Source organism: Cydia pomonella, chromosome 5, assembly GCF_033807575.1.
Source record: "Cydia pomonella isolate Wapato2018A chromosome 5, ilCydPomo1, whole genome shotgun sequence".
In the NCBI taxonomy this organism is placed as follows: domain Eukaryota; kingdom Metazoa; phylum Arthropoda; class Insecta; order Lepidoptera; family Tortricidae; genus Cydia; species Cydia pomonella.
The window spans coordinates 18,969,093-18,985,034 of NC_084707.1; the positions used below are offsets into that span (position 1 = coordinate 18,969,093).

The following is a 15,942-nucleotide window of genomic DNA, read 5'->3' on the forward strand; positions in this document are numbered from 1 at the left end:
TGTGAATACAAGGCCTGGCGCCGACTGATAACACCGGAACTATGACTCCATATTGAATATGCATTAAATATTAGCCTGCGATCTGAATTTAGACACGTCAGGCTAATAAAATGTCTGTAGTAAACGTGAAACCGATTTGCGTAGTAGTATTTCGCGTGGGTTATAACTTTGGAAAGGCCAGACTGTTCAAACGTGTTGGCACGCTTCGAATGCAACATAACCCGTAAAAGGCGTTGCAGTTGTTATCTACAAGAGGTATCGCACAGGACACAACAACTTCATAGAAAGTCGCTATGCGCAATCCTGATTCAACACCGTTACGGTCTGGCTTCGACGCCATCCCTTAACGCGGAGGGTGTTTGTTTAATTAAGGAGCCATTACCATCTTTCAACCTAGTTATTATGGTTCATCTCATATATGGAGATCACTCAATATCAATAGCGGGATCTAAACGAATACTGTTATTAGCTGTGCTCATTGGTTCAACTGATGCCGTTTGTCATTCGTAATACAGAAGTCAATTTGTCACAACATGAGCACAGTAGCCGCGGACTATGATAGAGATGATTTATTGACAGTTACAACACATTGGCGTCGAGAGAAGCTGCTCACAGCCGGCGCCCGCGACAGGGGAGCAATTTGCGCACTTACAAAAACTACCGGTAATCCGGAGTCCCTACATGATGTACTTAGTCAGACGTTGCATTAGTAATTTGTATTTAGTTTTGCTATCACTTCCTGGTTGTCTTCGCATGTTCTATTTAACTTTTGTAGCAGTAGTTTTGATGCGTACCTACTCTCTGACTACCACCAGTGACGTCTGAACTTTATTGTTTTTCTAATGGTTAAGCCGTGTCTATAACTCGATTTTCACCAGGCTGTTATTTTTAGACCATAGAGCCACTGGTACATCAATACTTACTAAGTCCCGCCAGTCATACATAGTTATTAAAAGGCCATTCATTGTCTTTTGTGTGTAAAAACAAAAGCAGATTAGCTTAATGTAGCGGCTATGATAAAAAGTCTAATTTCCGTCGTCTCCGTTAGTAATTCGGTAGTCTTACTTACAGACTACAGTTATCCCGTGCTTTGTCGCTGCCAGACTTTGTTGTTTCACAAGTAAAACAATCAGCTTCAGATGTCGTTGAAACATTGTTGCAATTGAAATATGTGGGACTTTATACTTATCCGGATTGGAACTTTAAGAGCATTCACTAGCTTTACTATGGTGAGCTCTTCGACTGGACAATGGGATATACCGCGTATCAAGCGAGAAAGCTGGCACGTGTATCATTAGCTTTTGAGATGAGGCAGCAACTGATAACAAAGCTATTACAGCGATAATTGCCCCAGGGTGCCATTCCACAAGCTACGCGATCGGGGGTGTGGTGAACGTTCAGAAAACTAGTAACAGAGAGCTATGATTGTGCTTAGTTATTTTTATGGAGGTTACACTTGCCATCGCTCGTGCGAGCTAAGAAAACTCACATCGTTGCTTGAACCGCCTGCTTTACGCTTCACACTCGTCTGTAGCAAGCCGCTAATACCATTCCATTCATTACCAATGAAGGACATAGGCTAAATCAAATAAAAACTTAATCCATTTGCATCGTGCTATGTTCCAAATAATTGTTAGACAGTATCCTAAGTATTTTTTTCATGGAATTTAGCAGTTTGTACATAGGAAAACTATCGATCTGGACGTTAAGAGGTTAAGGTTGTTGAAAAGTAGGCATGTTCTCAATATCATTGTATCACGTAGCATGGTCTCCGCTCGAGTTAGAGACTAGTTAACAGTGTTATAGAAAATCGAACCATGAACAATTTAAGCCGTTGTAACGGAGTTGTAAAACTGCAAGATTAGATAAAGCGTCACGTTTCCAGAGTGTGAAATTGGTAAGCACTTTGCTACTATAAAGCTAGGTGGCAAATGCCCTGGTTAAAAGCACTTGTGGTTGATGGTGCCGCAGCTGGCAAATAACAGCGATCTGAACTTGGGTCAAAAATAACTGTCCGTACGTTCATCATATTCTAACGGTACCGATGCAGACGTTTAGACAGATTAAATCTTTGAAGCTGTTATTCTCAGATAACCTAGTATAACTGTGAGCTCTGCCTTTAAATATATATGACGAGTCTCGAAATCTTCTTACATTTGTTGGCTTAAGGCGAATAAGGCCTGCTTTTGAAAAGTGGGAATATTAGGCCATTTCTTGGATCTTATGGCGATTACGAAATATTCATTATAAAATAGTCTCGAGCTATTAGCCTACATTTGTGCAAGATATAATATAAAGTAATTAGAATACAAAGTAATTCAATTAGTCGCGTACTGAGTCACTAGGGAGTGTCGTCGTATTAGCACTAAAAGGATATTTTGTAGGTACTATGGTTAGGTACAGACATGAAACTGGGTTAAAAGCGTATCGCTGTTACGGCTTAGGATCACAACACAAAACACTCGCGAATTTATTTATTGCAGTAAGGTGTGTTCTTATTAACCTAAAAAACGTGTAACTTAAAGTAAAGTACTTGGATACTTTTTGACAATCACTTTAAATATGCCACGTAAAAATTTAATGCCGTACGCCGGAACCAAACTCTTTATTCATTCTTGTTTTAATTTAAACTGTCTCAGCATTTTAAGCGTGAAATAACAGCATACATACAGATAGAGAAACTTTGGTATTCATTATATTAGTATAGATAATAAGAACATAACTTAATTATTCCCATTGTTGTCAGCAAGAGTTTCCCCTCCGGCCTTATACATATGTATAACAATTGACACTAATCCGATCAAGTATTATGGATTGAATGTAGATGTAGAGCAGTCGGGGCAATAGGATTACAGTGCAAGCAATTGCTCGCGAGCAGCTTTACGTCCTTACAATAATAGTCTTATGCTGAGGCGATTGAATCTCACAGGCTTACACTACCTTAAGGCAGCTCATCTCATTGTCCGTGCTAAACGCTGTGTTAAATTTAAGTACTATCACTGATTTGCAGTAACACCCAATTAAGTTGGTACTTTTAGTATTTAACCTCTTAGGATTTAGGTACTAATAATATTAAAACTTTCAGGCTTACATTATCTTAGAGCTGTTCATCTAATTGTTCATGTTTAACGTCCAAGATAGATAAGAGCACTAAAGTCTAATCTATGAACTTATTCGGCGTTTTAACACTAACAGTAAATAGTATCTATAATTTTACTGAAAACAATGAATGGTGTCATTGTTTTCAGTAAAATTGTCGATACTATTTACTTGTAATTTAGAAATCGAAATTGTAGTTGTTATATGAATTTGAATGGATATGCCTTGAAACGGAACGTAAAATTAATAATTGACTAATTCTATGTATGTATATCCTTAGATTCCTTAGGCAAATATTATCGGAGTGCTTGACTATACTATACCCACTTAAATTCCTAAGCAACTTAGGAAATGTTTTTAATAAGAATACTAAAAACAATCGTAATACTAAGATTTAATATTGTTTTAGATTAAAATCCTGTAGGTAATATGCTCGTATTCTTGCGTAGATACGTACTTATTAATAAACAAAAAAAATACGTTTCTTTAGATGGTCATTTGTGATATATTTTGTAGTAGGCAGAATATAGATCATGTAACAAAAAAATACCTGCGAACTCTTATTTTTATACTTGCATCATTTATATATTTAGTTTGTATAGTAAACAACGTCATGATAAATGGCATAAGCATAATGCCTCAGGCAGCGGCAGCGCCGGAGTCGGAACTAAAGATAAAGCCAACAAAACTGTCATCTCGTGTGTCAAGTCCCGCAATAATGACGCACATAAATCACAACTACACACTGCCACGGTACACTGCAGTCTATCTTAGTAATCACACAATTATGGACCAAATTTTTCTGGTTCCCACTTCTTTCATCATTTTTCCAAAACTGAAATTCAAATTAAAAATAGTGTTGGTTCATAAAAGACTTTTTAAGTCATAATTGTTATAAACCTTAATTTATCCCCTCGACTTCGTTAAAAGTTCAATTATTACACTAAGACAAATTGGTTATCATTTCCAAAGGGGGAAAATTATTAATGACAAAATGCGACGGCCCCTTCGGAACTCGGAAATTGAAATTTATCTGCGGTTCGTCATTGAGGTGGACCGTTGCCTACAGATGAATGAAAGGCATGGCAATATGACATACCGAATCGGTATAGGTTAGGTACCTACTTGGATTCCATAGCAAAAAAGTTTGATAATATGATAATTATTAATAACAAATGCTTTTCTTAAATTACATAACAAATATACAATAAATGACGAGACTTTTTCAATGTAACTACGAGTAATTGTAACCAAGGTCAAATTAGTGCTTAAATGTGTGTACCTACTCGTAATGCAGTTAATTTTAGCTGTCCATAAAATGCAACCCTGGACAAGGTAGTAAGACCATCATAATCATAAATGTTTATTGCTTACCGCAACATGAAATAGTCATATTGTTACTATTGTTACTGGATATTTTATGAGCACATACCGTAAGAATATCTTCAATTAAGCATGTTTTTGTAAAGGGTATATACCTACTTTAATGCAATTTGATTCAATAGAACGATTTTTAAAAGGAAGCAACCCTTTTAGGTTCATAATACTTTTTACCACTGTACCTTCTGAGGTAGTACTTGTGGTGCGAGTAACGCGAGTTCCATTGGGAGAAGACAAGCAGGGAAACGCAGACAACATACTTCCTTGTTTCATCTCAAGTGTTGTCTCCCCTCGTGGATCGAGAGCTAGGGTGTTGCCATCGCTTACCGAGCGCAGCTGAACCGAAAGTTCGAGCTAACCAGTATAAAGTGTGTCGTAAGATTATGCCAAGTTGTTACGGATAACAAGTTTACTGTTACATTGTTTCGTTTTATCATTCGGCTTCCCATGGTTAGGGAAGCAATAGGAATATGCCTAGACGAGAGGAGTCAGGAATTGTGTCGGAACATACGGGGCGTTTGAGCGCGTGATGTACTTCGCTGCTATTGTAAAAGTTAACAACTTGGTCTGTAAGAGTTATCGCTGTTAATTTCTCGGGGGAAATTCCGGTTTAATTTTGATCATAATAGAAGGGGTAAGCGTCTAGCCAAATAGAACACTCAACAAGATGAAAACCTGAAATAAGGGGTATTTTTGTTGAGTTCTGATATTTTCATTTAGATATGTAAGTTCACAGAAATTACCTCGCCTGCCTATAAATAAAATTATCCAAAAGTAAAATCAGTGTACAAACAATGTTACAGAAGGACCAGACAATATTGGTATTGGGAGTCTTGGGACGTCAACTAGACCAATTAGCGAAGTCCAGAGAACAAGAGCATGAAGTTAGTTTATTTATTTAAACTTTATTGCACAAAATATATACAAACAATGTAAAAATGGCATTCTCTGCCAACCATAGAGCCAAACAGAGACACTTACAATTGGTTCAGAGAGAAAAAAAAACAATGAATTAAAAAGAAAAGCAAACTAATATAAACGACATATATCACATAAATACAAACATACACATACATTATATATATAAGACACACATACATACATACTATACACATATATACATGTTGATGAATATTATTTGAACTCTTGTTTTAGCAAATGCTTACATAACTTCCGCTTGAAAGAAAACTTACTTGGAGCTTGTCTGATGTTTAGAGTTTACCCTCTTGACAAGATCTTATCAAGTAAAAATAAACTAATATATGTAACTACTCGTTTAGGATAAAATCGGTTAGGCGCATAAGAATACAAATGGTAGAAACACGCGGGTTAAAATTATTAGTGTGCCTAAAAGAATCCCTTTTGAATGAAACGCTGAATCCAGTTTCCCACCAAACGCCGGCAACGGAACAAGGTAATCGATTGTGTTAGGTGTCGTATTGGCGAACACAGAATACTGGCTCGGATACGGAGCGTGCTCCCATACAATGGGATTTGTTCTCGACGCGTCGGAATGCGGCCAAAAATACAGCCTTTTATTCCGTTGTTGCTCAAAAATGCTTTTAAACGACCAAATATGCGTTTTAAAGGAAAATATAAATGAAGAAAAACATTTTGCCATAATATATGTATGTAACTCAAAAATGCTCTATACCTAAACAAGATCATAATGGTATTAATGGTTTTGTGCTACTATTTATAAATACATACATACTTAGATGCGGATAGGATATTTATTTCTTTGCCGTGATACTGTTCAGAAATACTCTTAAAACAGTCAAATATGAGTTATAGGAAGGTATTTAGATAAGGAAAGTATATTTCTTTGCCACGATAACTTATGACCTTAGGCGCGACCCAGTAATGATATCTAATATTTTTCACTGTAAATTCAGCATTCATATTAATACAATTGACGTTTGTTTGATAGAAGAATTATATTGTTTTTGTAAATGCAATACATAAGTAGGTAAGCCTAAGCATACTGCCAAGTAATGTATTTAAGCTTTGTTTGCCAATGAATACACAAGTTTTTTTTTAACAATGTGTGTAGCTAAGAAATTAAAATTTTCTTGTATCTATGAAACAGAAATTCCATTATGCGAGTACTGCGCAATGGTGGCGTGGTGACGCACTGATAGTCTTTATCTGTAAACCCATATAATATATCACTACTTGATCAAATGAAGAACGGTGCGTCCGGATTTGTGTCGGACCTAATGGGTCGTGTCAAATCCCAATTGAACTTATTAAATTGATTTTGTTGCAACACTGATGATGAATAACGTTCGAACAGGCGATGAATTAAAATATTCAGTTGTAAAAATATTAACCAAAACTTTAACTTACTATGCCTTATAGTAATTAAGTCGACTTACCTGTAAATAAAGAAAAAGTATTAGTAAACCAAACGTGAATGTAAAACGAGTGAATACATACGTATATACAGAAATAGTCATAAAAAGTACCCTATATATATAGACATATCAAACAAGAATAGAAAGGCAAACGAGCGGCACTGTGAAATAGTAACGAAAAAGAAATGTAAACAGAAACAGACAATTTTCAACCTGCAGCGTACTATTGATTGGTTTAGGCGCCTCTCAGTCCGCGCCTGGCTGCCCACTGTACGCCACCCACATTATTATTGTGGGTTGTTGCCAATTCCTTGACATTGGCAATGCAAACATTAAGACCTTCAATGTTAAGCACTATCAAGTTTAATGATTCGTAAAGTATGTATATAGATTCATTAAGCAAAGCGTTTTCAATCTCACCTTACAAACGAAATTAAATATAAATTGCGTTAACAAAACAGTAGGTATCTAACTCTTGACATTGCCAATATTCAATTTATATTTTGTGTATAAAAGCGTTATGGAAGGTAGGATATAGCCTTTACGATCTCGGCTCGGTAACAGCGTCAACCAAATTGAGTTTGGACGCGATCGACATCACTCTGAAGCACTCTGTGTCGCGTTGCGAACGTGATATAACGTACCTAACTACATACCTATAATGCCTCGACACGCTTATTTTAAAATTTTCAATATCGTATAAAATATTTTTGACCACCCAGAAATATAGGCCACTATAAGTTTGGACTTAATAAAGATCACCAGTATTTTTTGTTTCAGATTTTCAAAATGAAGAATAAGAATAGATTCTGCATGGGGTCCTGGTTACTGGCACTGATGGCCATGTTGGCGGTACCCACCTTGGCTGACGATGGCATGGCCGGGATATATAGGACTCAGTTTAATACAGTGACCACATCGAGCACACTCAAATGGGCAAATCTAAAGAAGGAGAATATGGAGAACTACGTCGTCGGAGCAAAAACAGACGATGGTAATGAAATATTTGTTTTTTCTACTCGTCGACTGTAATGGTTGAATTAAGATTCCGTTTACCAAACTATAATTGCGTACTTTTCATGTATGGGCCCACACACAACTTTAAGATTAATTTCGATAAGCTGTAGTCAACTGTAAAAAAAAAATTGTCCAATCACATGCTGCCACGCTCCCTTAGAAAATACTATACAGGCGCCAGCCTTCTAGGCACCTTGTCACAAGGCACCGAGCTGGAGCTAGTTTTTATTTATAACTTTGGTTGTAGTTTTAGTTTTTAATCTTTTCCCTTTTTTAGCTTTATGTAGTATATTTTAATTTAATCTTATTTTTATATTCTTTGTCTACTATTAGTTTTTGTTGTTAGAATGTAATACAAAGAAAATTATTTGTTTCAGGGTCACCTGTTTATATATGCCGAGCAAATCATGATGGCGATATGTTGTTAGGACATTTAGGGCCTGAATATACTAAGTGCGCAGTGTCTGAAACCAAAGCCTACGATACTTTTGAAGTTCTCGAAAACATTGAAAACTCGTCCCTCATTGTATGGAATCAATGGAATAGGTTCAACCCAAGACCAGATGGTGCTATAGTTGTTAATCCATCTGATAGTTCCGACCTCATTGGCAGGGCCGATAATGTTGCCAGAATCTCTTATGGCCAGGACACGGGCCGTCTGATAACATTCGATGAGCAAACTAAAGATGAAGGCGAAGTTCTAATTGAAATTGAACCTGTAAGTTACAAACTGGAAAACGTTGTGCTGGAGGAAAAAGCATCCAGACAGAATGATCCCCTCATATTCCGGGAATTGGTTCTTTCAAATGAAAATGATTATCCTGCCACGGCAACTGAGGAAGTCGCATACAAATATAACTACACCGTTTCCTGGGGCCACGGGCATGGCCTCTCGGCTGGTTTGAACACAACTATAGAAATGCCTGACGGCCCTCTTAAGATTCGATGGGCCAGTCCATTAAAAGAAGAAAGAAATGGATTTTATAAAATTGAAAAGCATTTGGAACCTGGAACATCTTGTAATGTAACATTCAGAGGAAACTATACAGACCGGGATGCGCAATACTCCGCTACTTTAACAACTTATTATAAAGACGGTCTTACTCGATCAAGGCTGCTACAAGGGGAACGGATTGAAAATACGGTCGACGTTGAAGCAATTTACGGTGAAGTCTATTTTACCGGCAATTATAGTTTGGTACCCACCACCACTACAACCACAACGACAACGACGACGACTACTACTACCACGCCGTCACCCGAAACCGCCCCACCAGCTTCAGAAGAGGAAGATAACGATAATAGCATCGCTAGTGACATAAGGAAGCCTGATCATTCAGGGGAAATGGATAGCCACATGTTAGGTGACAGTAGTGAAAATATGGGAAAAGCACCCCCGGCCAAGGAAGACATCAAATCCGCTTCTGTGGGCCCGCTGGGCAGCAAACCGAATGACGCCGACAGAAGTGTATTTGCATTGAGCCTACTCGTTATGACGCCACTATTCGCGATGTTGCTTTAAGCGGCCAAGATTGTAGAATTCCTGTAAATAGTCAAGCGGAAATTTACATATTTCGCTTTGTTTCCCGATTAAGCTTGATGCTATTGTTTTTTCAGCGTAACAAATATTTTGCGGTATGATATAATGGAGGTTTCTCGACATTCCCGTTATGTGATTCATTCCATGTAAAATATGACGCCAAAATAAATCACATAACTGTAAATATAAATTGTATATAGTTATTAAATATTAACAACGTCGCCGAGCGACAATGTAGGAAGATTGTCAAAAGCAGTGGAAGAATTGGAGATACCCAGCAATGTAGGTAGGAAAAATAATGATACAGTATAATTATTGCTGATGTTACCAATGAAATTTGTATTCAAGGCAAACACAATAAAAGCTTACAAAACTAAGTTTGCAAAAATATGGGAAATTATTATAATTAAATGTACTGGTTGCTTACCATTTGGCCTGTTATCATGTTTGACACAATGAAATAAAACTAAAATGCTTTAAGTTTTATATGCCTAATATTTCTGGTAATTAAACCAAAAATTGTGATTGAAGTTGTAGTATCTCGTGTTCAGAACTATGCCAATCATTTAAGTAGAGCCTGTGGGCAATAGGTCAAATCTATGCAAAGATAAATATAAATCTGTATTTTTCTATTTTAGTCGAGTATTGCAAATATTGAAATTGTAAATAATTGCAATATTTTTATAGATGCACTTAGCAAACTGGCTTATAATTACATGAACGTAGTTACTAAATTGCAGTTTTATTTGTATGTATTGATTTAATTTCAGCCCTAGGGTGTTCTTATTTTATTTCGATATCACCATCCAAGTTCGAATGTAATGACTGTATACAGTGTCAAAGAATCATATATTTTACGGTACCTCGTTGTGTTGTAAGTTCCATATTCTTTTATTGTTTTTTTAGTTATATAAGTTAAAAGAGTTTAAAATCCAGAATTAAGAGATATTACTATTTTTAAAACTTTTAGTGTTAAATGATATTTAATTTATTTGTTTTCACAGTGATGTATTACTTAATATTTTAGTTTCATGTAACGCAAGCTACATCAATTATTAACAAAAAATACCTATCACCTACTATTATAACTTGGACATATTGTCAAAGTTTTAACTATCAAAACTCTAATTAAAAGAATAGCAAGAACGATCCCTCCGGTTACCTAATATCGTCCTCTACAAAATCTTGACTTGAAACTTCAACTCTGTCTTAATTACTTACAGTTTAAACGCAATGTTTTGGGTATGTGTATAGAAAGTGAATGATATTTTTGTATGGGTATATAATATCTATTGTAAGTTAGCCTTTAAGATAACTTCTCCTAGGGTCACGTCATAACTTTCGAATGTTAAAACTACTAACTAATCAAGTGTTTCTCAGTATTTTTGTTAAAGATTATTAGTTAAGTCTTTATCCGTTAGTGTTCTCAACGTAGCGAAACAGTTTTTTCAATACTTTACGTAGGTAGATAAATGTCCCACCTAGTGTACCATTATTATGTAAGATTTTTAGCATACCTATATGAATCTCCTACTTGGAGCACTTGAATGCAACCCTTGCTCCAATAATAACGACAAAAATGCAAGAAATTGTTGTTATAAATTGTAAGATACCTGTTCCCTTGGAATGCTTTTGTCGGGGTACCTTTATCAATTATCCATCATTGTTATAAATAATGAATGTTTCCATGATTTAATGTAGTCGGCTACAGAAAATATAGATAGATGGGTGTTCACAACGGCCTTTGAATGTTCAACGTCTAATATTCCAAAATTGCTTATATTGTTCTTTAGATATATAGAGTTTTTTCTGATTAGCGTTATTTGTGTATGAATCCGTATTAGTAGATGATCAATGAGCCTCTTTGACACACCAACACTGTTTTGCAAAGCATAATTGTGATGTTAATTCCATGTAAGTTTTATTTGTTTAAACTTATTAAAAGTGTAATTAATAAAACATTGAATTGTTTCATTCCTTTTACAAATACAGTTCTTAGTTCCATTTTCCATTTGGAATGAATTGAAAAAGTAATGGTAAAAACGTAATACATACATAATTCAAAGACTTCAAAAATTAGGTGATGCGGGGGAGGAAAGTAGAGAGTACACGTACGCATGTATAGTACCGTTCTTCAAAAGTACGGGCGTCCCTTCGGCGAGGGAGGGCTTACACGCAATTTATAGCCGAAGCACCGTGGACGCAACCGATGGGGCGTATGGGAAGTTTACGAATTGCTCCTATAAAACAAAGTTTAATGCTGACTACGACGAGCAGGAAGTGGGTTATATTTTGTAGAGGGGTGTCCGGATGTTCATGAACATGACATATCAATTGAGATAGATACAAATTCGAAGAATTGAGCTCAATGATGAAGTTGAATTACCGTAGTTGATGACTTTCAAATTCGAGGTCATATTATGTATCGGTAAAAGCAAAATTTGTACCACAGAATATTTTAAATATTATTGGTTAATATTTGTATTTGTTAGCTATTTGTTTGCTTAGAACTTAGAACGTTCATCGTTTTCGTTAATTTGATCGAAAAGAGAAGAACTAGAGTAGGTTCATCTTTGTATAAATGATGTTGGACGATGATTTGCATATAAAGCATTCAGACGATTTGAGAGCCATCCTCTAATGGGTCGGCTTACGTGAGCGAATAACACGCGAACGCGAAGCGGCGCGGCGCGGTGCGGCGCGGGTGAATTCAATCCTTTGATACCTATGGAAGTGTCCTACGTGGGCGATCTCGTTGTGAACGCGAATGCCGTTGGGCCGCCGCGCCGCGCCACGTTGCATCGCGAGTTATTCGCTCACGTAAGCCACTGCGTAATATTTTTTTTTATAAACGTATAACTGATAAATTGATAATGAACTCAACAGCATTGAAAACAATTCCATACAAAATGATCCCTTTTTCATTGCTCTTAGTACTTGAGTGTAATATTGGCTAGTGCAATAACGCCGTACAAAACCTACATGTCCATCGCAAGTGTCGCAACCGTCTCGTTATTTCTTGTACGACGTCGTGTCGTTCGACACCCCGGTCCTTGTTAGCGTTGGAAATAGGCTAATGTTATTCAATTGGGCGACCTCAAAATAACCCATGCAACACAAGTTTGCGGATTTTGAAATAAAGCGCTCCATGATTTCCCTTTAAAAACAATAACTGTGTCGTCCGCATATGATAGAACTCTACCATTTGTTTTGTATTCATATTGGTTAGATCATTAATATGTAGTTAAAACAAGGTAGGCCCGAGGACACTATTACCTTGTAGGCTGTAGCGTACCACTAGGTACATACACCGTGGCCCAAAATTACGTTGACAAAATTAAAAAGTAAAATTTTTGAATTTGGAACGCCGAACGAATTCGGTTCATTTTCTGTTACATTCTTACACATATTGGCAACGTTTTATGAATAATAGCTTGTTTGAATTATATGAATATTTTTGGTTTTTATGATGTCTACGCAGCGTAAAGCAATAATTTCCTTGCACGAAGCGGGAAAACGACAGTGTGAGATAGTTAGATCGCTCGGTGTCAGTCGTCAACTGGTGTCCAAGACTATTGGGCGGTATAATGAACTCGGGCATCTTGCTGACCGCCCAGGAAGAGGAAGAAAGAGGACTGTTAGGACTCCGAGGCTTCGAAATGTTATAAAAAAAACGGCTTAGTCGTAATCCACGGACCAAAGTGCGAAAAATGGCTCGGGAACTGGGTGTAAGTCGATCAACGGTCCAACGTATTGTCGCTAATGATCTAAAATTAAAGGCATATAAGCTACGTAAAGCTCAGCTTCTAGAAGATAAAGATAAAAAAGTTCGTCTACAGAGATGCCGTTTGATTACGCGACGTGCCGCTACTGAAAAATGGAAAAATATCCTTTTTACTGATGAAAAACTTTTTTGTATAGAACAGGCCCACAATCACCAAAATGACAGAATTTACTCTTCTAGTCGCCCCGGAGAGGTCGCAGTCATTCCCCATCGTCAAGTGCCGGATTCAGTTATGGTTTGGGGTGGTATTTGCTCTACAGGCAAAACTCCTCTCATTTTTATTGAAAAGGGTGTAAAAATAAACCAAGAAATATACAGGAGAGATATTCTGGAAGCTGTAGTTCTTCCTTGGAGTCAACAACATTTCGGCAACCAGCCGTGGATATTCCAGCAGGACTCTGCTCCATCTCACAGGGCCCGAAGTGTGCCGCAGTGGTGTAAAGACAATTTTCCAGGGTTCATAAGCTCGAAAGAGTGGCCGCCCTACTCACCTGATCTAAATCCAATGGATTATAGTTTGTGGTCTATCTTAGAAACAAGGGCCTGTGCTACAAAACACAAGAGTGTAGACGCTTTAAAAGCGAAACTTACCCAGGAGTGGGCAAAAATAACCATGGAGGAGCTGCGGCATATCGTTGAAAATTTTACCAAACGTTTGCGTTTGTGCATTAAAGCCAAAGGGGGCTATTTTGAAGACAATTGATTTTTCTTAAATAAAAAAGGCTGTATTTTTAATTTTAAGTTGTATTGAATAAGTTATGTAAGTATTTAATATTAAAACTTAAAAAAATCTTTGTCAACGTTTTTTTGGGCCACCCTGTACAGTAGGTAGGTACCCTAGTCATAAAAAATGGCAAATATATTATACAATACAGGCTCGTCATCCATAACAAAGGCGTTAGTATTTTCCATAGAGTTGAGTTACCTTACTATTATAACAGTTATAATATCAATACTTAATTTTGTCAATCCCTCGATTTTGATAGAATAAGTTCTAGGTATAAATCAATGTGCGTAAATACGTATATATACCTGCTAGTGCTAATATGACGGTAAAATTTTCTAAAATATGTCATTAAATAAGTAAGAAGTATTTTATTCCTTTTTTACAATCCCAAAAAGTACTGAATTTAAGAAAGGGGAAATCTTTATGGCTAGGACATAAAACATTCAAAGTCAGAATGCTTTGGTAGTTCTTCGAGTAGGTAATGAGATTACAGGTAGATTACACGACATAGGTATATATTATCTAGCGGAAATTTCATTTCGTCCGGTTATGAGAGGCCCTGCCGGGTATGAAAACTGTATAAAGTTCATGGGACTGGCATTTTCATGGCCTCGGCGAAATTCGCCCATTGCGCCGTAAAACGACCATTGCTCTGCCATTTCAGTTTAACGGCCCAACAAGGGGAAGGAAAGAAACCTAAAAAGGTACCTAGGAACCATTTATAATCCATTTATTAAAACAGTGAACTTTATTCCACATCCCAATTTTGTCGACTTCTAACTTTGATCCGAATCCAAAGATTTATTTGGACTTAATTTTTCTCTAAGTTATTATGACTTCCTTTCAAATAATAACGGGTTTGAATGTAATTTATTGCGCGACAGCTGGCAACAACGACCCTGGCTCAGAGTGGATTCCACGCGGCCGGAAAACCTTGTGATACAAGAATCCTAAACATTTCCTTTGGACGGAAAAGCACTTTGTTAAGAATACCTAAGTCCGGTACATTACATAAAAGAAACATAAAATTTAAATTACCTGCGAAAAGAGTACCTACATAGTTACTTACAACAGCGAAACAGACGAATAACACATTAAAGGTAATATAATGCGTATGATACTGATCTGCCAGTGTCAAAAGTGACTTTTCTTCAGCCTAAACCGTAACTTTTGACACTGACAGATCAGTATCATATCGGAAACAGATCGAATACCTAAAACTCGAATTGGCCTGTTAGTTTCATTAGCTTTATTGGTTCAACACATGGCTAGTGGTACAGCCTATGCTCTGAGGGTACAGGTTTACCTAAATATAATAAAGTTCTTGGTAGATCACTTTTGTACCTTAATAAGTAAAAGTGAAATTTCGTCGAAGGCAAAATTTAGAATGACATGTAAGAAGTAAGAATGACATGATGTTATGTTAAGTCCAACATGGTCGGAAAATACGAAAGTCGAAAATGTTTCTCATACTTGGCATTTTGGTAAGTTTGGCTACGGGTCTCTAGAAGAAGAGTTTGGTCCCCCCACGGAACGGAAATTCCCTTCGCCCTGTATATAAATAAAAAATAAAGTAAGATCAAGGAATTTGAATGCTTACGTTACACGAGGCAACAGCCAGTAAGTAGATCGACACAATAGTATAATGATATTTTGAAGTTGCAAAGGAAACGATTAAGGCGTATTTTTACCAACTGAGCTAGATGGCAGTTTACATTGATTAAATTAACCGTTTGAACGCCAAGAACACCTGATTCAGAAGGTGTCGTTACTAGTCGAGCCCATAGCGCCAAGGACAACTATAGGTGTTATGGCGGATGCTGTCAAAGTAACCTTCACACTTTCGAGTAAGGTTTACATTAGCTTCCTTGCGTCCTGGTGCTTGGCGTTTGAGTGATGTTTGTGTTTATGACATAAAGCGTTCAAAGAATTAAGCGGTACCTAGACTAGATCATCAAGGGGTAAGGAATCTTTGGTAATTAATTAATTTGGTATGATAAAAAGTAACCACTTCCTATTACTCGATTGAGCTGAATGA

At 36.8% G+C, this 15,942-nt stretch overlaps 2 protein-coding genes across 3 annotated transcripts in view; one reads left to right on the plus strand and one right to left on the minus strand.

The window, feature by feature from the left end:
• Positions 1-11,352, plus strand: part of LOC133517987 (protein unzipped) — a 37,350-nt gene extending 25,998 nt beyond the window's left edge. For both annotated transcript variants that reach the window (XM_061851521.1, XM_061851522.1), the window contains exons 3-4: positions 7,617-7,830; positions 8,231-11,352. In XM_061851521.1, the coding sequence (XP_061707505.1) occupies positions 7,626-7,830; positions 8,231-9,375 (1,350 nt within the window). In that variant the 5' untranslated portion in view covers positions 7,617-7,625 and the 3' untranslated portion in view covers positions 9,376-11,352. The remainder of the gene's footprint in view (positions 1-7,616; positions 7,831-8,230) is intronic.
• LOC133517991 (mitoguardin) overlaps positions 1-15,942 on the minus strand; it is a 71,813-nt gene that overhangs the window by 41,075 nt on the left and 14,796 nt on the right. The window lies entirely within an intron of this gene.